We start from the raw sequence: 27,043 nt of genomic DNA, 5'->3' as shown, positions 1-27,043 counted from the left end.
TTAGTGTGGGTGTCAATCACGATGGTCTGGGTCGTGACACTTTACAACATATGAGCAAGTAGGATGTCATCCGATTCAAAATGATATACTTAAGACGAATGATTCAGATTTGAAGGGTAGAGTTGTGAGGTGTTATAGAATGATTCGAGTCTTAGGTTAAAAATTTGCGGGGTGTTACAACATATGTTGTCTCTATCACATTCTTCCTATATGATATGATAGGTTGTTTCAGACTTTATTTCTGATACAATATTTTAAGTCTTATATTGTTGTTCTTAGTGTCATGCTATGTCATTAGGTTAGCTTGGGGTCACTTGTGTAAGAACCGTATCGCATCTAGGGGACCTCATTACTAGCTTGGGGTCAGTTTCAGAGTGTTACAAAACACCTCTAAGAAATCTCACTTTAAAGGAACTGACTCAATAGAGGGGACCTCAGTACTAATACGCCAAAGATGCACCAGAAACGCCAAACATATCCTCTTCTATAATTTCATAGCATGAATATAGGATATGATATTTTTAGGAGTAGGACTACAATACCTTTCACTCAAGTCTAAACATCCCCAGCATAGATATGTAGACTATCTTGGCATTACAATGTGAAATTACATGGTATTGAGACAACCAACTCATCAGCAAAATAATAACAAAATGGACCATGTAAAATGCCATCAAGTCTACCAAGTCTTATACCCTATAAAAGTCATCACACGAGAACAATAAACTCTATCAACAATCACAGAATCCCCCACAAGAGTTGACACATGCAAATGAACATCAAGGGATTCACAAATCATATCCAAACAAACTACAAAATAAGTAGACACATATGAAAAGGTAGAAGTAGGATCAAATACAGATGTAGCATCCGGTCACAGAATAGAATGTTACTTGTAATAACCATGCTAGTTACATCAACCTTGATTCTACTTGGGAAAATATAGAAATGAGCCCGACCACTTGTTTGTGAACCACCTCTTCTAGGCCGAGTACTACCTCTACCTATCTGAACATCAACATGGTTAGGCTAGATACCACATCTTCCTATGGTGTGTCCGCGTTCCCAAGTAGAGAACGATTTCTATTGTATCAATTGCCTCATATACCTACTGGGACTAGGGTAGGAAAGCCTATTGCTGAGCTACCTTGCCACTTTATCTGAATCTAGGGCACCAATTTTGAATGTATCCAGGATAACCTCATTCATAACAAATCCAGTCCAACGTCATCTGTTAAGCTAAAGCAAAGGATGTACATTAACCTCCATAGTTTTGATGACTATTGGTTGACCTCTAATAGACACCTCCACTAATACCTATATCATTGACTGAACAGGGCACCTAGAATACCCCTTAGGAGCTGGTCTCGTGGAAAAGGATCCACTGAAACCACCACCATTTCGGGCATTATTATCCACTGACTTATCCTTTTGGCTGTTAATCGATTATCCTCTTAGAATCAAGGGATTATTTGTTATACTTTAAATCTCACGTATAGACTCATAATTACCTTTTTGGGATAAATAGTATGACATTCATCATGGGGCTAAGGATAATTATAGTATAATTTTGATCATACTAGTCTAATTCGAACAAACTTTGTTTATGTGAAGCAAAACAATTTGGTTGTCATATTCGTTGAGTCACCCTTAATGATAACCGCGCAAAACAAAGTTAACTTACCTAATTTATAAAAAAATTAGTAGCAAAGGGTATCAAACCGGATAAGTAAAAACAAGAATTATGGGCTAAAAGCCCATAACGTTATTGTCGCCCATTAAATTGAATTAGGGCTCCATCTTAGTATAATTTGTGGGAAATAGTTGCCTCCATATCAAGTTCCCAACTCCAAGAGCTCAAATTTGTGTCACCAAAATGGAACCAAAAGATTAAATCTTCCATCAACACCAAAAATGAAGCAAAACCATTGTCCATTGTCAAATTGCATTAACCATCCAATCATGAAAATCCATATGATGTCATAATAAATCATCAATGAATCGACTTAAAGCTACCAGTGATATTCCTCTTAAAATTCAGGTCTGATGAAAAATCTTGGCTTGCCTTAATTTCTAGACGTGAATTTATCAAGACACATCTTACTATATTGGTTGATAGAAAAGATTATGCACCCCGCATCCTTATGCTAGCCCAACACAGGTGCGTATTTGGTAATGGATATAAATATTGTTTTAAGAATAATTATGTTAGTTCTTTACTTAATCACTCTGTGATTGAGGAATATAACTTGGATTTTCAATTGAATGATGCTTGCAAACATGTTTGCGTTGTGGGTTTAGTAAATGGAATGATTTGAATTTCCATTGGATCCACTAATATGTTTATATGGAATACATCAATTAAAAAGTTGAAGAAATTTACTAATCTTAGATCACATTAATGAGGCTTGATTTATACATATTTGATTTTGAATTTGATAAATTTCATTATGATTATAAGTAGTGTGTAGTCTCAATACTAGAATTTCATATCAAGTTGAGGTCATCTTATATAGTCAAATAGATATTATTTGAGAAGTGTTGATGATTGCCCGAGTGTAGGACTATTAAATGATTCGGGTAAGTTTGTGAACAGAAAATTTTATTGGCCTACTACTTCTGCTGGTCTTAATACATATTAAGATTGGTACACCATTTCTTTTTATTTGGCCAAAGAAAAATGGGAAAAGATGGAGATTCTTTGCAATGAAAATGGTAGTTTTCTACCGATGGAGTGTTGGAAAGTGATCTTTTTTGTATATTCTTATTATCCAAGAAGTCATGAAGATGTGTGGGTTAAGAAAGAGTATGGGGTTAAAATGTGTTCCATACTCCTTGATAGTCTACATATCTGCGTGACTTCTAATATAATCAAAAACATGAAAAGATGACCTCCAAACACTCCAACTGGTGGAATATTGTAACATTCCAAAAATCTTTAAGCTAAAATTTGAAACATTCTTCATAAGTTTCTAGGGTTGTGCCAGATGATTCTGAATTGTACATAGGTATTAAGGTCAATTATTTAGTGTGGGAGGATATTTGGAGATGAATTAAAGTATATAATCTCCTTATACAAAGTTGAGTTGGAAATTTCCTCATCCATAGAGTTTCCATATAAGAATTTTCTTGGGTTAACTTGAATAAATCATATCTCTTAACATATGAAGCGTTAGGTGAACCATAACCTATCAAATTAAAGATCTATAAATCTCCTTTCCAACGTCATCAAGTTTGCATCATTCCGAGTTCGGAGTAGAGAGTTATGATCATTTTACTAAATAATGTAGCGCAGCTCCGTTTTGACAGACGAGAAAATTCTAAAAAAGATAATTTTCTTGTCCTTATACCTCTAAGTAAACCTTAAAACGGTTATATCAACTTCTATAAAGTCCTAAACAATTGTATTTCCTTCTTTTAACTCCTCCTTCTCGTCTCTCAAACCCTAAGACAAAATTCTAAGGAAAATCAAAGCATAAGACTTCCAAGCAAGATTCTTTCAAATATTTTTAAAGATTCTTCTTCAAATAATGTTCTTTCCAATCTTTTTCAAGATTCTTCTTCAAGGTAAATCCTTCTCCAAAGAATTTAATCTTTCCCATTCAAATTCCTTCGTATAATCATGAATCACTAATAGAATTCTTAACCCATAGAATTTTCAAGAAACTAATTCAAGAATCTCAAGAAAGGATTTTATTATCGTTCTTCTTCAAATTAGGGTTCTTCTTCAAGATTCATAGAGCGTTAAGGGATGTAAGATTATTAAAGTGAGAAACTTTTTTCTTCCTCACGCGCTACTCCTACAATATATATATATTTTTAAGATCAAAACTAGGGATATTACCCAAGATTCTATGATTTTGAATTTCCTTTATCTCCAATTATTGGTTCTTGATTTTTATCATCAAAATTATTGTATTTATGTCATTATTGATTATTGATTTGTGGTTCATGATTATTATACATCATGGACCCCTTTCTAATAACATTTATTTAAAAACCTTATTGTAGTATTTCATAAGCATTAATTTCATAAATAAAGTATGTTCAAGATTTAAAAAAAGTCATGAACCATGAAATACTACGACAAGATTTTTAAATAACTTTGGTTAGAAAGGGGTCTATGTGGTATAATAATCATTAATGACATAAATATCATAATTTTGATGATAAAAATAAAAAATCAATGATAGGAGATAAAGGGAATTCAAAATCGTGGATAAAAATCCTAGCTTTGATCTTAAAAATATATATTGTAGGAGTAGGTGTGAGAAAGAACAAAGTTCCTCACTTTAATAATCTTACATACCTTACACACTCCATGAATCTTGAAGAAGAACCCTAATTTCAACAAGAACGGCCAAGAAATCCTCTCTTTAGGTTCTAGAATTAATTTCTTGATGTTATGGCCAAGGGCTAAGAATTCTATTAATGATTCTTGATTTTAAGAAGAGACTTGAATTGGAAAGATTAAAATCTTTAGAGAAGGATTTACCTTGAAGAAGAATCTTGAAAAAGATTTGGAAGAACATTACTTGAAGAATAATCATTAAAAATATTTGAAAGAATCTTGCTGGAAAGTCTTATGCTTTGATTTGCCTTTGAATTTTGTCTTAGGGTTTGAGAGGAGAAGGAGGAGTTAAAAGATGGAAATATCCTTGTAAGATTATCATGATTTAGATGCGTCCGATTAAGCATCTCTTATGAATTGATATGTCATGAAGGCATGATATTTCAAAGGAGATATTCTTATGATTTATGAATCTTTATGATTGAATTGGTATTACTAGAAACTCACCATTTCAAAGACTAAGATTATGAATATGGTATAATTTTATATATTTCCGTTGGGAGTTACTTGGCACCGAGCGGTATTTTGGGATGAAGGTTTCTATTTAGCGTTCGTGGACCTTTAGTAGCAATTCCTAAGTCCCAGAACAATGTGTCGCCATAGGATCTTATCTCAAATACAAATTAGTTAGAAGATCCACCTTAGGTCAAACTCATGGTCCTTACCTTGGCATGTAGGACAATCTCTTTTCGGTATGGGTGTAAGATAACAGACTCCATGTTATTTCTCACATGGTTTATATAGATTAAGAATATCTCCCACAGTTCAGTTTTTCGGATTATTGCTTTGACCTTATATTTAGTTATTTTAGTTTTAGTATTTATCAGTTGCATGTTTTACTACTTGGTCATTTGATCAATTCATGTATTTTAGTTTCATATTCATTTTAGCGTCCCAGATACATCAAGTCCAGCTTTACAAATTATCATCCATATATCTCATACTCGGTACATTTTTCGTACTGATTCACATATCTCTTGTGCCTACATATTTCATATGAAGTAGATTCAGGTTGTTACTATCAGAATCCTAGTTAGTTGGATCACAGCTTCCACTCAGAAGGTGATGAGTTCTCTAATCTCAAGCACTCAAGTCAATTTTGTAGTTCTATTATGTTATTTCTATTCATGTGTATTGGATAAGGTAAGCAGGGCTCATGTCCCACTAACTATAATCAGTATTAGTAGAGGCTTCATAGACATTCCGTTAGAGTTGTTGTATTCAGTTTATTCTATTTTAGATTCCTTTCATGTTACATTTGTTGTAGACAAAACTTTGTTCAAAAATATATTGAACCAATATTCCATAATTATGCTTCCGCTCAGTCTTTTTCATTCTTTTACTTGTTCATATTTAGTTGCTCATGACTATGCCAGTATCAAGGGTTAGCTTGAGTCACTCATGACTTTAAGCACCGTGTTACGACTAAGGGGTAATCTTGGATCGTGACATATACTACCCATTTTTCATAGCACATCATCTCCACCTTTCTCTATTTTTCATTAGACGAATCAAAATAGGCCTCATATGTATTAATACAAGAAGCAGTAGTATGCCAATAAAGTTTCCCAGGACAAACTTACCTTAAAAATTTAGTAGCCTCGTCCTCAGACAACCATTAACACTTTCTCAAGAATAATTATTTAAACTATATAAGTTGATCTAAACTTGATCTTAACCTGTAGTGTTGAAAATATAGACTACCTTGTAGTCATCACGAAATTCATCATTCAAAACCATCTATGGGCCAACAATAGGATTAGGAAATTTCTTGAACTTCCTAATTGATGAATATAAACATGTGAGTGGACATAAAGGAAGGACAAATCAACCCATTAATTAAATTCATGATCGAAACAAATTCGTCATTGACTAGATAATCAAAATTATATTCCTCAATAGAGCCATTAAGTAAGGAACTAACAGAACAATTCTTAAAATGGCCATTACCATATGTGTACCTATGTTGGATCAACATAATATGTGATTCCGAGGCGTTTTAGGTGAAAGGTGTAGAAGAGCACCCAAAAAATCTAAAAGACTCGATATAAGAAGTTAATATCGAAGTTGGGAAGAATTTCGGACGATGCAAGCTAGAGCATTGACTAGCACATTGGGCACTGCGCTAGAGCCCAAACTTTTAGAAGTTGAGAAAAGCACACTGATAGTGCACTGCCTAATGTGTCTTGTTCTCAAGATTACCTCTAGCTAGGAACCTACCACTAATGCTTAGTTAGTAGTGTACCTTTAATTCTTCGTTTTATTGTTAATTTCTCCTTACTGTGTAAAATCAGATATTCTTATAATATATGTTGTCTGTCAGTTACTTTCACCTGATGATGTATACAAATTTACTCATGTTCCTGTTTTAGCTTGTGCAAAGTTTATATGGTCATATCCTTATAATGATCAAGTCTTTTCTAACAGAAAAATTTATAGGATTGGCTTATGTTGATGTATGAGAGCTTACTGAGTATATCGTAGAACAGAATCAAGACTCGTGTTTCTAGAATCCAAACCACATTGAATCTGACTGGTGATTCGAAGACATCTCATATCTTTCTGTACCAGAGACTAATCGAAGCCACAAATTTAAGATTTGCACATAAAATCAGTAGCAGAAGAAAATAAGAAACAGATGAGAAATCCAGCAGAAGTTCCATTTCATGTATATAATCCCCAAACTCAGAAAACAGAGGATTTCACGTACTACACATTATACATCAATCTTAATCCAAGAATCTGCTGAATATATCTAAATTTTTACTCAATTTCTACCATTCAACATAAATTGCTTAAACCTGTCATTAGCATCAGTAAAGAATGGAGCATTCAAAAGCTGATCAGCAGTTGGTCTGTTCACTGGATTCTCTCTAAGACAAGCAAGAACAATCTCTTCAAACTCCTCCGAAAACGCCCTTTTCTTTCGATTAACCAAATTCTTCATCACTTCCTTGAATCTCCCATCCCTCTTGATCATCATCTTTTTAAGTGATTTCGGCAGTTTCTTCTTCCTCCTTATCTTATCGACTATATAGTTGAAGTCTCTACGATTCCGAACAGGTAAATCCCCATACACTAATTCCAGTGCTGTTATTCCCAATAACCAAATATCAGATTTTGGTCCACTGTTACCTTCATTTTCTCTTCCATACACCTCTGGTGCAGCACCCCATCTAAAAATATGTTTCGGATTCATAAATGGAGCGTATTGATTATTGGCTTGATTTGGGGTTTCGGAATCATAAACAGATGCTTCATATGCTAACTTGATCGAAATTTCTTGAGTAGCATAGTCGATATGAACAAAGATATCTCCAGCATTCAAAGTGTTATGAACCCTTTGATTAAACTCAACATGAATTTCATCTCTTAGAGCAATAAGTACTTGTTTAAGAACAACAGAAATGAATTCCTCTGATAATTTTTTCTGAGGACGAGTAGATAGAATGTATCGAAGAGATCCCTCAGACATATACGGCAAAACAACACATAACAACTCATCATTATCACTGAAAATGTTGGTAACAGCACTGAAAATTCTCTTAGATCCAATTATTTTACCATAAGGAGTATCAGTAAGGCCTGCTTTACCTTGACGCCAGAGGTGACGACTTTCAGTTTCACTTTCGTTCATATCGATGATCTTCAAAGTGACATATCCAGATTTGATAGGTATTTCAGTATCTGATTTATGTTCGGTATAGAGAGCTCTGTAAACAGCGCCGAATCCATGAGAAAAAGAGCCAATGTCCAAGTTGAGAAGATACGTATCTTGAGTTTCTGGATCAGTGATGATTGGCTGACGTAGTGGTGGGATTTCTGGAGAAGATAGACTTGATCTTGAAACAGGGGCGTAACGCATTGATAGACTGGATCTATTAGAATCGAATTGAAGAGGGAGACTTGCGAAAGAAGAAACGGGGTCTGGTGTATTTGAAGGAGAACCAATATAGGCTGGAAAACTTGTAGAACCAGTTTCTTTGGGAAGGTATGGATTATAGGGGTTCTGGATTTTCTTCATCTTTTCTTGGAGCAGAGAATCAGAATTTCAGAAAAAAAAAATGGAGTTTGGTTTGTGAAGAAGACGAAGAAGAAGATGTATTTATAGCTTTGGCAGTTTGGGTTGTTATTTCCCGCGCATAATTGGTTCAACTAACCCTTATATACCACATTTTCATTGAGTCTTTAATTTTTCGATTTATGTCACTATCTGTTATATTTTTATATTTTAATTATTGTATTACTGGTTTTTTTATCTTTTGGTTTTTCAATTTTTACTACTATTTGTTATTTTTTGTAGTTTGATTATCGTATTACTATATTTTTATTTTTTTCGTTTTTTTTCAATTTTGCTACTATTTGTTATTTCTTGTACTTTGATTTCGTATTACTAGTTTCCTATCTTTTTTTATAAAAAAAAAATTGCTACTATTTGTTATTTCTTATACTTCAATTATTGTACTAGTTGTAGTTACTATTCAAAATATTTTGTTACGTTTTCACTTTCATATATTCTTAATTGCTTTTTCTTGAGTTGGAGGTTTATCGGAAACATCTTTTTTATTTTTTTTATGAGCGGGGGCAATTCAAGCTCTTTGATGGCCTAAAGCAAGAAATAAATCGAAGGCTAATATTTTTATTATTTGAAGTTTACTCTTCTAATTTTTTTATGATGCAAAATTATTTAGAAATGCACAATTAATTTCTTTCTTTTTTTATATGAGAAAGTCACTTTTTTAATAAATAGTATTTTTTTCGTTTTTAATTTATTTATCTGATTTTGATTTGCACATAATTTGAAGTTCAATTAAAGATTGAAACGGAAGGTACATTTTTTTTAGTCTTGTAGTATTAAATTAAAAATTGAAACAAACGTGTAATTTATTTATTTTTTAAAAAAAAATTATAGTAATAATTATATTATTGCTAACAAAAGGGGCATCGCAAATTTCTGGGATTAAGCCAAGTGTCTTGTTTTTCAATACATAAAGTTGCCTCTGAGTAAGCGTAAAAGTTGTGTATATCTTTCCTCCCCCAGCCCCTATTTTATGATACTATACTGATTATGTCATTATTATATACTAGTATACGTGTCCGTGCGTTGCGTGATTAATTGATAAATGTAATTGTAAATATTAATTTATTGACAATTTAAAATTTTAACTTATTTTTAAATAATAATATCAAATAAATGCTTCACATTAAATATGTATACATAATAACTTTAACAATATATTAAAATAAAAAATAAAGATTCAAATCCAGAGAATTAAACACCAATCATCCTGCAAATAGAAACTTTAAATCATTAAAAGTTATAAGCAATAAAAAATGAAAAAAAATCAACGAAAACTAATGGTTTGCAGTAATTATTGATAAGAGCTTTTAATGCTTAAAAAGTTGCTATATCTATATATCAAATCTCACTGATAGTGTTAATTCTAAGTATGAAGTTGATTATAGTGACTTGTCTCAACAACTACAAAGTCACATCCAAAGAAGAAGGAAAAAAATTATATTGTCAAAAAAAATTATGCATACATAGAAATAGAAAACAAATAAATTGTTTTACACTTTTCATAATAAGAGTTCCCTGATTGTCTTTATCTACATATACTATATTTAGATTTTGAAGTAATTATCTTTATGTAAATATTTCATTAACGTATACATTTATATAAAATTTATAAAGGGACTTCTTTTAAAACTAATAAACATAAACAAATATTAATTAATAAGCATAAACAGATATCAATTGTTAATAATAACTAAAAGTGTATGAATCTTTTTTAGTAATTTGTATATTTAGTTCTTGATTTATATTTTTTTATTAGTTAAAAGATCAACCGATAAAACAAAGTATTTACATACTTATGATAATATGGTTAAAGGTGAGGTATGTATCGAAAAAATTCTTAAAACATATTTTAATTTGACGTAATTATTTAAAATAATCATAATTATTTATTTCATGATTTTTTTATTTTATTTTAATTTGAAATAAATACTGAAAAATAAAATGTTATTAACACAAATTTTTATTTTTGTATTGATTATAGAACTGTGTAGTAATTTATGGGTAATGGGGAGTTATAAAACTATTATTTTTCTTTTAATTAACGAATTCATTTATATAAAATTTGCAAAGAGACTCCCTTTAAAACTAATAAGCATAAACACATTTTAATTTAATAAGCACAAACAAAAGGCTTATGCAATTTATGTACTATAAAATTTATAAATCCTCGCGTAAATAAAAACTCAAATTAGACTAAATAGCTATCCATCACTATGATTAAAGAATTGTGGAAATATATATTTTAATAAAATATTTAAAATATAATTAATACAGAAAAATAAAAATAACTATAGAAGAAACTTTAAAATATGAGGGAAAAAACTGTAAAGAAAAATAAATTTCATGATGTATTAAGATGTAATTAACATTTTGATTTTTATTTTTTTTGATGTTTTAAATAGTTAATTTTTTTTTTTTAAGTTAGTTACCTATATTTTAGGAACTATTACTATCCATCCATAACTCAAAATTAAATGATAATATTTAAATTTAAATAAATTTTAAGTGATCCCACTAATTGTAAAATATTTAACCGCCACTACATTTTATTTTTATTGTTTATTTTTTTTATAAATACAATATTATATTATTTTTTAAATAATATTGTTATGTTAATAACTTCCTAACTAATTGTTTGACTTTATGCAACTGCAATTTATATTTTTTTTTGTTTTGCTTTATTTGAGGAAATTGAGAACGTGTGCATTTTTTGCTTTTTTATTGATAATAGTTAGAATTATTTATTTTATTTAGGAAAAATGATTGATCCACAACCATTCTGATTTTCTTTTTTCTTTTCTACTTTTTCAAATCATTATTTTTTAAATATTTTTTATTTAATTTTATTTCATATTTCATTTTTTTTTTTATTGATTTTAGGACTGTGTAGTCGTGGATGAGTAATGGGGAGTTATAAAACTGTCTTTTTACTAACGTATTCTATTTATATAAAATTTACAAAGGGACTTCTTTTAAAACTCATAAGCATAAACAAATATTAATTTAATAAGCATAAACACATATCGGTCAATATAATTAGTTATTTAGCCACATATTTTAATTAGTTTATTAATATTTTTTTTTGTTTCTTTCTGATTTTATCTTCTTCTTTTTTATTTTTTATTTAAAATTAAAAAAATATACTTATTCTTTACATAGATTTTTATATTTAAAATAATTTTAATTTTTAGTTATAAAAAATTATAAATTATTTTTCCTTTTCTTACCTTATCTTTTTTCTAAAAAAAATAAAAATAAAATTATCCTTGCCCTTTATATATGTTATATTATATTCTGTATTCCACTAATCTTATATATATATATATATTCGTGAAATAATAATATTCTTTTTAAAAAAAATAAATAATAGATTGAGATTTTATAAGTGGTTTTCTTGTATTATCTCATCCTACTTTATCTATAGAATGACGTGATTATCTTTAAATTAAATTCAAAATTTAAAGGTACAAAAAAAATTGATGGTCTTTTGTCAAATATTAAGTCTTTCGTTTCAATATATATTAATTTCATGGATCACGTATGCATTGATTTATCTATTCAATAAACAAATATGATGAATTTAAAAAAATCAAAAGGAATAACTAATGAAAACAATACAACATATCAACTTAGTATTTCGTTTATCAAAAATATATCAACACAAACAAAATTAAAATATGTAGAGCACATAACATTACTGCAAAACAAAAAAGAAATAGTTAGAAAAAAATTCTTACAAAACAAAATTTCTCCAATGGTTAATTTATCAAGATTTATTTTTTTTGAATTAAAAATTAATAATTACTCTAACTTCACAATTTAAAATTTGAATTATAAGGGGCACTAAAATCACCCTTTAAATTTATCCATTGACTAACGTATCAATATTTATATTTTTTTATTTAAAAATTAGTAATTACTTTAACTACACAATTTAAAATTCGAAATTATAAGGGAAGTTACGTTTGATTTTTTTTTTGAATTGTTTTTTTTTCTTCAGATTTTCTTTAAAATTCTTTTTTTCAGATTTTATATTAATTTTTGCAATTCATTTATAAATAATTCAAAATATTTATATTAAAAAATAATAATTTCCCACAAAAAAAGAAACACACATGTAACTAATTACTATTAAAATTTGAATTTTAAAAAACTGTAAAAAGTTAAAATAATAGTAAAAATATGACAGTTAAACATTTTTTTATTTTCAAATTTATTTTAAACTAGTATACTTACCCGCGCGATGCGCGGATAATTTTAAAGAAAATAATTACGTTATATTTATACTCGAATATATAGTATACACTTGTATCATTTAAATTAGTGTATCAAATATGACACAATTTATCATGAAATTTTAAGTTGTAAGGAGCATCAAATCTAACTTGAATTACCTATCTAGAATTAAATGGGTAATGGATGCTCAATAATAATTAGATCATCATCTAATATTTTATATTTTAATTGTGTTGTATTTTATGATCGAAGAACTGAATAAGAATATATAGCTCAATTTTAATGATCATTGAAGACTACTTTAAAAATGGACTAATAATTCAAAAATATATATATAATTAATTGAATTGCTTCCGGATGGAATCTAATAACATGAATAGTTAATCATTTCATGAAAAATAAATATTAACACATAAATCAACTTTTATTTATAAATATGTATAGCATAGTTTGATCCATTAATAACCATAAATTACATGTCGATAAACAATTTATTTATTTTTGGAGTTTTTTTAGTTGCTTCACATGATTATCTTGAGCATTTTAAGTGGAAATAAAGAGCACTTACTTCTGATTGATTCAACACATCGACCATTCGAAAATTCTACGGATTAAATTCTACAAAAAACTTTATCTATAAATTCAACTTGATTTATCCCAGGAAAATATATTTCAACTTAAAAAAAACATTATCTATAAATTCTAAAAATTATATTTAAATTCACATAATTTGAAAATATATCTATAACTTAAAATTAAAATTAAACAACTATTATAATGATACAAAAATGCAAGCAAAATCTTTGTACTGAATGCAATTTAAAATGCGGATTTTATATTTCTTTTTTTGTACTTATTTATTATTTTTATTTATCCTTTGTTCTCTTTCCTTTTTAACTAATTTCATCTTACATTTTTAAGATTGATAGTCGTAGTTTTGATTAAAGCACCTTTTAGTTAAAGTCTAAGAGGAGACTGAAACACAATATATGTAGATTGTATATTATATATGAATTTAAAGAGTCTTTTTCCTTAACCGATAGAGTTGTAAGTCTTCTTTATCATCCTTAGTCAGCAATATTAATTCAGAAATTCAAATGCTTATCTACAAATAATTCTGTTTGAGGCTTTTTTAATCGCAGTAAGAAATGTGTGAAATATTTTTTACTTAATATATAAAAAAAATTATTTTCTTTCACATTTTTCTACTCAAAGTTGTATTATAAAATGTGTTCAACTTAATTCTTGCAAGATTCAAATGTGATCAATTACTACACGGACATTAGACATAAAATATAAATGTTGCAACAATATAATCATCCAATAAATTTTTTATTTCTTATTTCTTACTATATTTTTATTTATTCACTATTTCAACAATTACAATATTAACATTTGTAGAAGGTTTTTGTATTAGTTTGTCATTTGATTTAGAATTTGTTTGGCCAAGCGCTTAAAAGTTAAAATTACTTCTTTTTAAAAATAAAAAATAAAAAATTGTACAATCTGTAAAACTACTTTTAAATAGAAGAAAATTTATTTTTTTGTGATTGGAAGAACTTAAAAGTTTCTCCTTCTTAAAAAATTCAAAAGCATAAGCAAAAAAACAAAATCAAGATAAAAGTATTCCTATCATTTATACATATTTATCAATATATCCCTTGTTAATTTAATTAACATATCTCATACGTTTAATTTAGTTTCATTTTAGAATTGTACGTATCCTTCATTTTACATTAAAAAAATCTTTATTATTATTTTTTATGTTATTTGTTATTATTTTATGATTTAATATGTAGAATAACTCTTTAATTTATTTTATTTGATATTTCTTATTATATAAAATCAGCATGATGATATTATATCAATATATAATATTTTATTTGATTAATCTATGTATAATATTCTTCAAAATTTAGGATATGTACTTTCTATTTAAATAAAAAAATTAATTTTAAATAAAAATATTTTTTTATAATAGATATTTAAAATAATTTGTATCTGTAAAATAATTTTAATATTAAAAGTATATTGATACATGTTTTTTTTGTAATTTGTCTCACAAATATACTTTTTTTAAAATATCAACCAAACAAACAAAAATAATTTTCGAATGAATTTAGTCAAATACAAATATTATTATTTTTTCAAAAGCATTTTTCTGAAAAGCTATTTTATTAAAAGTATTTTTAAAAATAAGTATTTTTAGTCTCTTTGCCAAACATGTAACTACTCTTTGTTTACCATAACGTAGATAATACCACTGTTCAAAAAAATATATACCTAGTTTATCACAAGCAAACTAAAACAGATATGAGTTCGTCGAAATTAATATTTTTAAAGCAATTTTTATGTTTGTCTAAATTAATTTTTTAAATACATACAAATATATAGATTCACAACTAAATACTATCACCTAATGTCGCTATATTAATTTAAAATCAATAAAATTCAGACTTTTTATTATTTTGTCACTTGACTCCAGAATGTTAACTATAACTTCCCTTTCGATATTGTTAAGTATATAATTTTCTTTTGATTTAGAACTTTATTTATTTATGCTCTCTTTCGTTCTATTCCTTTGATTCTTTCATTATTATTTTTTTTAAAATTTTTAATAATAATTTTAAAATTATTTAATACGCATAAAACAATAGTGTATATNGCCTTCAAAATTGGACCCTCTATTTTATCCGAGATGCAAAGCATAATGATAATGAAATTGTCACTACTCACTAGTCAATTTTTTTTTTTTTGTTGATTCGGGGAAACGTGATAGTACTCAAGTGTAATCTAAGATAGGCTATTAATATGATCTACACTGATTTTTTTGATTAGAGGGTGAGACCTCACGCGCCCAAGAGGGCAGGAGTTATGCGGACGTTCTTCGTCCACCAACAGAGCCCGCAAAGTTGATTCCGATGAAATCGATTACGTATTTACATGGAGAACCCATAATTATTTGGGAGGAAGAGGAGGTAGAGCAGATGATAATCAAGGAAAACCTAGCATTAGTTGTAATAGGGAAATTTTCGTATGGGTGCCCAGCGATACAAGATCTAAGGAAGATTATCCCCAAACAATTCGATCTCAAGGGAGAATGCAACATTGGACTGCTTAGCAATAGACATGTTTTAATTCGTGCTTCATGCCTAGAGGATTATGTTAACTTACTGTCCAAACCTGCTTTTTATCTAATGATAAGTGGATGGTCCTATACTATGCGCACGTTGAAGTGGGAACCTATGTTTAATCCGGAAGAGGAGACATCGACTGCAATCGCATGGATCTCTTTTCCAGCGTTGCCCTCGAATTTTTTTGTGAAGGAAGCCGTGTTTTCACTGGCTGCAATAGTTGGCAAGCCGTTGCAGGTGGATTTGGCGACAAAGAACCAAACGAGGCCCAGTTGTGCACGAGTGAAGGTAGAAGTGGACTTACTTCGGGAATTCCCACACAAAATTACAGTTGGAGTTCGGAAACGGACAGGAGAAGTTATGGAGAAAAATATTCGAATCAAATATGATTATCTTCCAAAGTACTGCAAAGAATTGTAAAATTCAGGGTCACGATGAGGAACAGTGTTTTGTTTTGCATCCTGAATTATACCTGAAGAATGAGAAGGAAGAAGATAAAGGGAGTGATGAAAAGGCAACAGAAAAGGAGAACCAGCAGCCGCCTCAACAGAATATTCAAAACAAAGGGGAAGATAAAAATACTAACAATGAAGGGGAGAATGGAAAAGGAGTGGACCAGATTCAAGCTAAGGGGACAATGCTAAAAGGGTTATCCAGAATCACGGTAAAAGGGACAATGGGACAAGAGGAGAACATAATCAATCCAAACAAATTTGGATAACTACGGGCAATCGATTTGATGTCCTGGACAAGGGTGAAGAAGGGGAGAAAGAAAAGATTGGTACGAAAAAATGGGTAGAGAATAAGTTTCTTCAAAATAAAGGGGGGATACGGCTAAGTCGGTGGAGAATGGGACTCAGATAGAAAATCAATCTGTGGGGGAAGGGAATAATGGTCAATCGGGTCAGGATATACAAGGGAAGTCTGGGTCTCATCAGTCCGATAAGGGGACGCAGGAAAAGGAGAAGGGTAAAGTGGAGGAGGATAGAAATAGTAAGATTGGAAATTCCTTTAACAATGACTTAGAGGAGCACGATTCTTCAAACAGTAAGGAGGGGGGGGGGAGCCTCAGATGAGGTACTTGAGCTCACGGAAGGGGAGAAACAGCTTAGAAGGGACAGGGATGAAGATGAAGCAATTGACCAGAACATTGAGAAAGTGGCAATAGACGGGGATTTGTCGCCGAGACAATTATCGAGCCTGAAAAGTGCATCAAAAAAGAACTAACCAGTCTTACCACTTTAGGTGAGAACAAGGAGCAGTAAAGATTCTTCCAAGATGTTTCTCAATGATTGGGAAGGTAATTTTCTGGAATATAAGATCAGTCAAGTCTCAAAAGGCCTTTGATAAATTAGTTGATCTAAATAGAAGGCATCATTATCAATACATTGCTTTAATGGAGCCTTTTCAGGATCCACAGGAGATAAGGCAGTATAAAGATCGATTAAGGCTCCGGAATGCGTTCGTGAATTGCTCCTCAAAGATATGGATTTTTTGGGATGACAGTTGGAGTGGAGAAGTTATTAAAGATGAGGTACAACAGGCTACTCTTAAATTGGTAATGGGTACCCCAGAAATTTTCATCACAACAGTTTACGCGCGATGTAATAGTTTGGAAAGGCTGGAGTTATGGGATTCTTTGGAATCATTATCTAACACTTCATGTCCGTGGTTAATTGGAGGAGACTTTAACCTCATTTCTAATGATGAGGAAAAAGGGGGGGGGGGGGGTGGAATTTGATCCTATGGAGGCAGTAGATTTCAATCAATGTATAAGCAATTGTGCTTTGATGGAGGCTCGATGTACGGGAAGCCAATTTACTTGGTGGAATGGTCGTATTGAGGATCAGTGTATTTTTAAAAAGTTGGATAGATTTCTATATAATCAAGAGTTTGGGGTATTAGTCTCGAATTGTTTGGTGACGCATTTAATTAGACAAGGCTCCGATCATGCACCGTTGCATTTGATCTGTAATTCAGAATTGGAGACAGTGATAAAACCTTTTAAATTTCTTAATTTTTGGACAAGACCTCCAGATTTTAAGAATATGGTAAATGAGAACTGGATAGTGGATTTTAAAAGGTGCTCGTTCGTAGAGATGCAAACAAAAATGAAGAGGGTCAAGCAAGTCATGAGAAGATGGAGTAAAGATGCCTTTGGGGATATTTTTGATCAAATTAAAAAGCTGGAAGATAAAGTCCAATTATTGGAGACTCAATTCGAGATTAACCCCACAGAAACGAACAGGGAGGAGTTGAGTCATGCTGAAGCAGAAATAAAGAGATATAGAAGTTGTGAGGAAGAATTTTGGAAGCAGAAGGCGGGGATGAAGTGGTTTAATGATGGGGACAGGAACACCCGGTTTTTCCATAGCTATGTCAAAGGGAGGCGGAAACGACTTGCAATTCATGAAATTACTACAGCTCAGGGCGATGTAATAAACAAAACAGTAAATATTGGGGCGGAGGCAGTTTGTTTTTATGAAAAACAATTTACTGAAACAGGCCAGGCAGAACATGAAGACATGATTGATTTAATTCCAAAGGTCATCACATCAGAGCAGAACCACGAAATGGGGAGAATGCCAACGTTGGAGGAGGTAAAGACAGTGGTTTTTGAGCTGAGTAGTGAGAGTTCTTCGGGGCTGGATGGATTTACAGGGCTGTTTTTTCAAATTTGCTAGGACATAGTGGGTGAGGACATATGGAATATGACCAAAGCCTTTTTTTGTGGGAGTGAACTGCCAAGATACATCACACATACAAATGTGGTGTTACTTCCAAAAAAGGAAACGGTTAAAGATTTCTCAGATTTACGGCCAATCAGCTTGAGCAATTTCACTAATAAGATTTTGTCCCGATTGTTACATAATAGAATTGCGGAGGTGCTGCCAGAGATTATTTCTATCAACCAGTCGGGCTTTATAAAAGGGCGGAGCATTACAGAGAATGTATTGTTGGCGCAGGAAATCATTAGGGATATGAATAGGAGGAATAAATTTCACAATGTTGTGGTTAAACTTGACATGGTGAAGGCATATGATAGGGTCTCATGAGTATTTCTCATTAGAATATTGAGAAGGTTTGGTTTTTCGGAGCTACTCATTGATCTGATTTGGAGGCTTATTTCTAATAATTGGTACACTATTCTGGTGAATGGGCAACCATTTGGTTTTTTTAAATCTTCGAGAGGTGTGAAGCAGGGAGATCCTCTATCGCCAACATTATTTATCATTGCAGCAGAGGTATTATCTAGGGGTCTAAATCAGTTACATGAAGATAGTACGTTCAGAGGGTTTGGCTTTCCTAAATGGAGTCCCAAGATTAATCATCTTGCCTACGCAGATGATACAATCTTGTTCAGTTCGGGGGATCGAGGATCAATCATTAAAATGATGACTGTATTGCGAAATTATGAGAAGTGCTCGGGACAGATGATAAATTTGAGCAAAAGTTTCTTCTATCTTCATGATAATACACCGTTGATAGTGGCTATAAGATTAAGGAGGATCACTGGAATAAAATAAGGAACATTCCCGTTCACTTATTTGGGATGTCCTGTGTTTTATGGAAGAATGAGAATTTGCTACTTTCATGAATTGGTGAAGAAGATTCAGAACAGAGTCTTTGCATGGCAAAACAAGTGGTTATCATTTGGAGGTAAGTATATTTTGATCCAAAATGTGTTGCAATCAATTCCTATTTACTTGCTTTCAGCAATGAACCCTCCTAAGAAGGTGATAGAGAGAATACATCAAGTATTTGCCCGATTTTTCTGGGGAAGAGTGGGTGGAGAGAAAGGAAAACATTGGGTAGCATGGGAGGATATATGTTACCCTCAAGAGGAGGGGGGATTGGGCTTTAGATCTTTATTTGATGTGTCTAGATCTTTGTATGCTAAGCTATAGTGGAGGTTCAGGACTACTACAACATTGTGGAGCAATTTCATATGGACAAAGTATTGCAAAAAGCTTCTTCCTGTAATTGCAGATTCAAAGGGTGCATCTCATGCGTGGAAGAAAATGCTAACAGTGAGGGAAGACGTTGAGCTAAACATGTGGTGGCAGTTGAAGGAAGGGTCGATGAATTTTTGGTTTGATAACTGGATCAAACAAGGAGCATTATATTTCCTAGAAGAAAACTATGTGGTGGACGAGGACATGGAGGTTAGACAATGTATACTGAATAAAGAATGGGAATTGCCTTGGTTGAGATCCATTATTAATGAGGATATGGTGCAGTACATTAAGGAAGATACTAATCCTAACATAGTGGAAGGATGTGTGGATACACATAGGTGGATGGAGATTGATAGTGGGGATTTCACTATAAAATCAGTATTCCAATTGATAAGGAGGAAAAAAGGGGTGCAGGAGTGGAGAAAGTTGATATGGGTAAAAGATGTGCCATTCAAAATCAACTTTCTAATGTGGAGGTGCTTAAAGGGCAGAATTGCAACGGATGACAATCTAAAGAGGATTAAAATGCAAATCGCCTCAAGATGTCATTGTTGTGAGAATTTTGAGGAGGAGACAATGCAACACCTTTTTCTAACAGCCCCGATAGCTAAAATGCTATGGGGACAGTTTGTTACTTGTGCAGGTATCCCGATGAAGGAGGAGCTGAAACAAATGATTTGGAGTTGTTGGGAAGCAGAAGCACCGGTAAAATTAAAAAATATTTTGACAGCTATTCTAGCGGTGGTGATGTGGGAACTATGGAAGCGACGGAATGCACGAAGGCATGGGAAAGAAGTCACCCTATATAAGATGAGGATGAATTGTATGGAGTTATTACATAGGATGGTTAGGAGAAAATATCCCTGGATAGAGGTTCCTAAGGAATGGAGTGGTTTAGTGCAAACACTTGGGGAGTACAGGCCTAGATTACACTTTCTAGTGGTGAAGTGGGAAAAACCAATACAAGGGAAATTGAAATGCAACACGGACGGGTTGAGTAAAGGTGTCACGCCCCGAGCTACCCCCGAGACGCGGACACGGGACCTAGGACCACAAGTGATCCCAAGCTAACCCTACTGGCATGATCATGAGCATACTAAAGATAATAAACTGATGCGGAAGCTAAATTATAAATAAATCTGAAAAGATGGGGAATACCCATATACTATAACTGAATATATCAAATCTGAGAGTTTAATACAAAAGAAATATCAAACTCAAAATACTAAGCTGAATCTAACTATGTCTGAAATAAGCCTCTAAACTGACTAGAAATGTTGGGACATGCCCCAACTAGATCTAGCAAAAACTGAAACTAAAAATTAAAAGCGATAAAGATAAACATGTCACTGGTCCTCGAAGAATGAGGACTCACCACTGATGCTGCTGAACTGAAGATCGGAAATCGATCTAAGCGTGATCTGGATGCTGAGAACCTGAACCTACATCACGAGAAGATGTAGCGCACGTATGCGTCAGTACTTGAGAGGTACTGAGCATGCAGGATAGAGTAAAGCTGAAATAACATATAACTGAACAAAGCAACTAAGCAATGATATAATCTGAACATGATATAGATACTGAATACTGAGAACTGAGCTAACTAATGCAATGACCAAATTTATAACATGCTGAGACTGAATACTGACTGTACTGAAATATGGTCAATGCAATAGAGTCTGACTGAACTGTGGGAGCTACTAATAACCGACATAAAACCACATGAGCTAAATGTGGAGTCCGATGTATACGCCCCATCGAGAGGACCCAATATACCGGGCCAAAGGTATAGAGGCATGACTGGCGTGATCACTAAACTGATGTTGCTCACAGAGGGGACTTACACCTACGTGACTCGTAGTTCTGGGACTATATGGGTACGCTGAAACCCTAGTCTAACTCGGTATTATGCTACTCCCATTAGATTAAGTGGTTAACACATTATGACTGAATTTCTGTAAATACTGGATAGCTCGAAACTGAACATGCAAACTGAGAATGCAACAATTAATCTGATAATGATGCATTCATGAACTGAGGCATGTATAACTGAATATATTATGACTGAAATACTGAATAGCTTAAAATACTGACATGTAGATACTCATACTTGAAAACTCCTTTTTAGAAAACAATTCAACATCATATTATACTCTGATCATTGATGACTTGGGAAGTCATACTGCATAAACATTGATGGTATATCTAGATATCATACTATTCATACATTGATGACCTACTCAATTGTCATACTAATCATGTTTTAGAAGCTCTTTCTCAAAACTCATCTTAACTTTCTCAAAAACTCAGTTTAAAACTCGAGTGTTGTCTTAAAGAAAAGCTTCTCAAGATTTATAACTCAAAATAGGGCTTATGCTGAAATATACTGATAATGTGGCATAAAACTGGAGCATATATATCTGAATAACTGAAATATCTGACCTAACATGTGTAATTCAAGAACTAATGAAATACATAGCTAGGGTTCCGAAATTCATGCGATAAACTGAACAATAACATGATAATCTGATTTGGAGCATTTAAATAACTCATTCATGATGATCTGTTGAAATTCTAGAAACCCTAGGTCTGTTCATAATCATGGAATCAAGAATCTGACTGAATTCTAGGGACCTAATGGGCGAAAGGAACCCACTAGTGAAATCCCACATACCTGGTGACGAATTCCACGGAGAAATCTTTCGATTTCGGGGCTGGAACTGAAGGAACCTTGCTGCGTTCTTGAACTGGGTTCTTGACCTTTTTCTCCTTTCTTGATTCTAATTTTCTAAGTTTTGATTAATGATTTTGACTAAGGTGAGTTCTAGTTATGTTTCTAGGCTTAATCTGACTAAAACCTCATAATTTAGGGTTTAAACAATGTATCTTAGGGGTTAAACGAAATAGGAAAAGACCAAAAAACCCCTGAATTAACTGCTGTCGGAGTGATCGACGGCCTGGACTGACGGGCCGTCAATCAATCGACGGACCGTCGATTGGGTCCGTAGGTCGAGTCTGCCCGACAGGGCTTCACTAAAATGAGCATAACTTTTTACTCGGAGGTCGAAATTTAGCAAACTCGGTGGCGTTGGAAAGATAATTCAATTATCTATCATACCATAGGTAATGGGACACACAATTCCTTTTGTGCTAAAATTTATGACCATCTGAAGTTGACCCATCAATAATTTTCAGCTAACTGGCTGCTGACCCCATCTACGGTCAGACCTACGGACCGTGGATCGAATGACGGTCCGTGCTGGTCGACCGTAGTTTGTGTCAGAGGCTGGGTAAGAGAAGTCTCGATCCACGGACACAGACCACGGATCGTGGTCTGATCTACGGACCGTGGGTCTGTCCGTGAGTCGAGACTTAGCCAATTTTCTGAGCTGGGTCTGGGAGGGGTTTCAGTGTTGAACCACGGACCACCAGCACGGGCCGTGGTTTGACCTACGGTCCGTGGATGGCAACCGTGGGTTGCACCTGAAACTTCTCAAAATCTGCATTTTTGGTCTGTTTCGAATACAGGGTGTTACGAAAGGAAATTCGGAAAGCAGTGCCTACAGTTTTTGCCTAAGGGATGACAGCGGTAGATTGATACATGCACAGTCCGAACCAATGGGCATCACAACAAATATTCAAAATTAGGGCAATCACAAAAGCAGTGAAATATTGCAGAGCATACACTACAAAAGAAGTTATAATAGAAACAGATTCCCTAGTAGCTATGAAAATGATCAAAACAGAATGGAAAATACCATGGCATTTGGAGGAGGAAATACAAACTATTCAGCGCATAATGCAGGAAAGAAATATTTGTATACGACATGTATTTAGAGAAGCAAATCAGCTAGCAGATGCTCTGGCTAAAGAAGCATATGAACAACAACAGAAAATCAGCATACAGTCAGAAGGATTATTACCAAGAGCATGCAAGGGGATATCAAGGTTAGATAGGATACAGATACCTAGTATAAGGATTAAGACAAGGAAAATATGCACCCAAGAATAGCAAGCAGCACAAATACAGAGCAAAGAGAAGCAAAAATAATTACAACATTGGAAATAAAGGGGCATACAAAGAGGGAGATAGGCTTACACATAGCCTATTATTAAATTACAGATCCCAAATTCAAAATACAGCTAACCAAGTGTTGTTCCTGCCAGATCTGGGATGGAACTCGAAGAATCTAGTCACACAGCAGCTGTTCATCACTGCTAATGGACGAAATTAGCTGGAGGAAACCACAAATACAGAGGGCTAGTCAAGGAACGAGGAAGAAGAGCGCAACAACAGGAAGAACAGGAAGAAGAACACACTTACCAGCAGGTGAACACGAACTCAACCAATCGTACAAGAGAGGGAATGTCAATGAGGCTACACCCAACATCAACGAGGAACAACCACTGGAGGAATATCACGAAATGAAAAGCAAGGGGGAAATGAGAGTACAATGGCAAGGAGATTGGCATCGAAGACTTCGGCAAGTGGAGAAAGACAACAGTTGGGGAAGACAACTACAGAGATATTCTGGATTAGTCATTTAGGAAAGATGTTAGTTTATATTTATACTTAGGTCTAGGAAAAAAGTTGGGCCGGGTAAAGTTGTTTATTGTTTGGGCTAAAGACATTGCTATTATTTTATGTGTTAAGAAATAAAATATTGAATTAAAAAAAAAAAAAAAAGAAGTTTATGTATATATTTCTTAGTTAGTTCTTGAATAAGGGGATAGGAACGTGCATAAATTAGTTTACTTTTTAAAAAATCTTATATTTTTGTGTTTCTTTTGTTTAAATTTTTAAAAGATTTTAAAAATACATAAAAGTAGTAATTATTATTTTTAATAATTGTGTATTATTCAAAAAATAATTATAATAATTTAACTTATAAATTATTATTTTTTTGAAATTGTCTTATTTTTAAAATTATTTTAGAATGTATCAAGAAAATCTTACATTTTTTAATTTCTTTTTATTTTATTTTTTAAAGATTAAAAAATAATATGAAAGATAGTAATTATTGTTTGTAATAACTGTCTAACCGTGTATTATTCAATAAATAGTTCTAATAATTTATCTTATATATATTTTTTGAAATGGTCTTATTTTTAAAGCTGTGAAAATTGCTTACTGAATTTTTCATTATTTTTGTAGTGTTTGCAATTTTTTTTTGTATTTTTAGATTTTAAAATAATTTTAATAATATTCAATTATTGTTCTTAAATTTGTTTTTAAAATTGTTATTTATTATTTAAAATAATTACAGAAAATAAAATAGTAATTTAATATTTAATCCTATTATTTAATAATTTAAAAAAATCTATTTTTCTGGTGATGACATGTGGCATTTTTCCTAATCTTCTAAAATTACAATTTTAAGATAGAACAAAAGTAGAATGTAACTTTTTCGCTTTCATTTAATGGTTTTTGAGATCCTTCAATCAAATACATAAAAATAAATTCTGAAAGGGAGCATTTTTTGTTAATAGAAACTCCATTGGTCATATTACTCAAATAATTAGTGATAAAAACCTTTAAAAACTATAATAATTGCGGATCATTATCATAAATTTTATAAAATTATTAATTTATTTTGATGGCCCATTAGTTCTCCAATAACACAATATAGATTTTATCGCTTATTATAATTATCAAGTCTCTTTTTATCAAGTCTCTTTTTCTTTCAAAGCAAACATCATCATTAACTGATCTATCCCTTGTTTGATATTATGAATTTTTAAAAATATAAAATTTAAATTTCATAGCCATTGAATTGAAATAGTAAGACAACGGATTTCAACAATATCTTGAAGCGCCAGAATTGACATCAAATTATACACATATATAGGCGAAATAAATGGATTAAAAAAATCTAGACTAATAAATAAAATTCATAAAAAGACATAAATCCTATTTATCAATTATATTTAATTCATATAACTAAGAATAAATTTCAAAAATCAATTAAGAATTAAGAAAAATTGATCATAAAATTCTATACATAAATTCATATATACAGACACACAAAGGGAGAAATCTCACTAATTAAATTTTCCAAGAGATGACATTGCTGGGAAAAACACATGCATATAGATATATTAGAGTGAGAAATTGTAAAAATTAAATTTACTGTCGTAAAGGAAACAAATTTAATCGTTTATTTAACTAAGTGAAGTGATAGATCCATTGGTTGCTAATGATTGATTATTGCAAGAGAGTTTTTGAATGAAAGAAAAATCATTTGGTATGAACTGATATACTACCATTAAGGATAATGCTAAACGGTTTATATTCAGTTGTTGCTAATTTGTAGGATGTGGATAATGACTAAGAAAATGTTTCTTATTTATTATTATAATTTTATTGATTCTGTTTTTTTTGTTATAATTTCAGTGCTTTTTCTTTGTCATGCTAACAATTTTATATCTTCTATTTTTAAAAAATAAAGTAAATTACGTGAAGTTGTAGTGATTTCAAACATGAAAACAGTAGTTAGTTTGCATTTTATTAGGAACAAATATATTTAATTTTTATTATTATTTAAAAAGAGACCACTTCAAAAGTTTTTAACGTACATGAATCCTACAAACTGTTTTAATTTTTTTTTAAATTGTTATTTTTTTATTTAATAAATCTATAAATTAAATTGTTGTATTTATTATTTAATATATCTAGAAATTATGTGGTGCTGACATATGACACTATTTCCTCTCCTATTATATATAGATAGATTATCGTAGTCTCAATTCTAGAAATTGAATGGATTTTTAACTAAAACAACTTATATGTAAAAGAAAGAGGGGGAAAAAGATTAGTTCTCCAAAATTCTTTGAGTTCAAACACATACACATGTATTAGCAAAATTAATGTATGTATTAGCTCTATGTATTAGTAGTATCTTGTTTTGTACACTTTTTCATGCTAGGTGTAGTTAATGTTTGCATTAGTTATACAATCTATTGTGTATTGAGAAGTGTATCACTAATACCATGAATTTCTAGGTATTAGTAATGCAAATGGATTTAATGCATGTATTAGCCTTTTAAAGACACAATTACCCTTCAAAACCTCTTTTACATCTTTTTCACTATAATTGTGAAGGATATTTTTGTACAATACATGCTGTTTTAATACACTAAACCGAACAACGCATAAGAAATAATTTATGTATAACTAATGCAAGCATAACTAATACAAACATTACTAATACAAACATTGTTAATACACTATATTTAACATTATTTTTATACACTCTACCAAACGACCCTTGATTGTTTAACA

General features: G+C 31.5%; 2 protein-coding genes across 6 annotated transcripts in view; one reads left to right on the top strand and one right to left on the bottom strand.

Moving 5' to 3' along the window:
- LOC125864477 (actin-depolymerizing factor 10-like) overlaps positions 1–27,043 on the top strand; it is a 616,735-nt gene that overhangs the window by 217,373 nt on the left and 372,319 nt on the right. The gene's annotated exons all lie outside the window — the stretch shown is intronic.
- LOC125863654 (serine/threonine-protein kinase BLUS1-like) lies at positions 7,119–8,375 on the bottom strand. Its single transcript, XM_049543697.1, has one exon. The coding sequence runs from the start codon at positions 8,373–8,375 to the stop codon at positions 7,119–7,121; it is 1,257 nt and encodes a 418-aa protein (XP_049399654.1).

Source organism: Solanum stenotomum, chromosome 5, assembly GCF_019186545.1.
Source record: "Solanum stenotomum isolate F172 chromosome 5, ASM1918654v1, whole genome shotgun sequence".
In the NCBI taxonomy this organism is placed as follows: Eukaryota; Viridiplantae; Streptophyta; class Magnoliopsida; order Solanales; family Solanaceae; genus Solanum; species Solanum stenotomum.
This window is presented reverse-complemented; position numbering and strand designations above follow the sequence as displayed.

Bases quoted from the DNA above. Each gene is read 5' to 3' on its own strand.
- LOC125863654 (XM_049543697.1), bottom strand. From the start codon at position 8,375: ATGAAGAAAATCCAGAACCCCTATAATCCATACCTTCCCAAAGAAACT.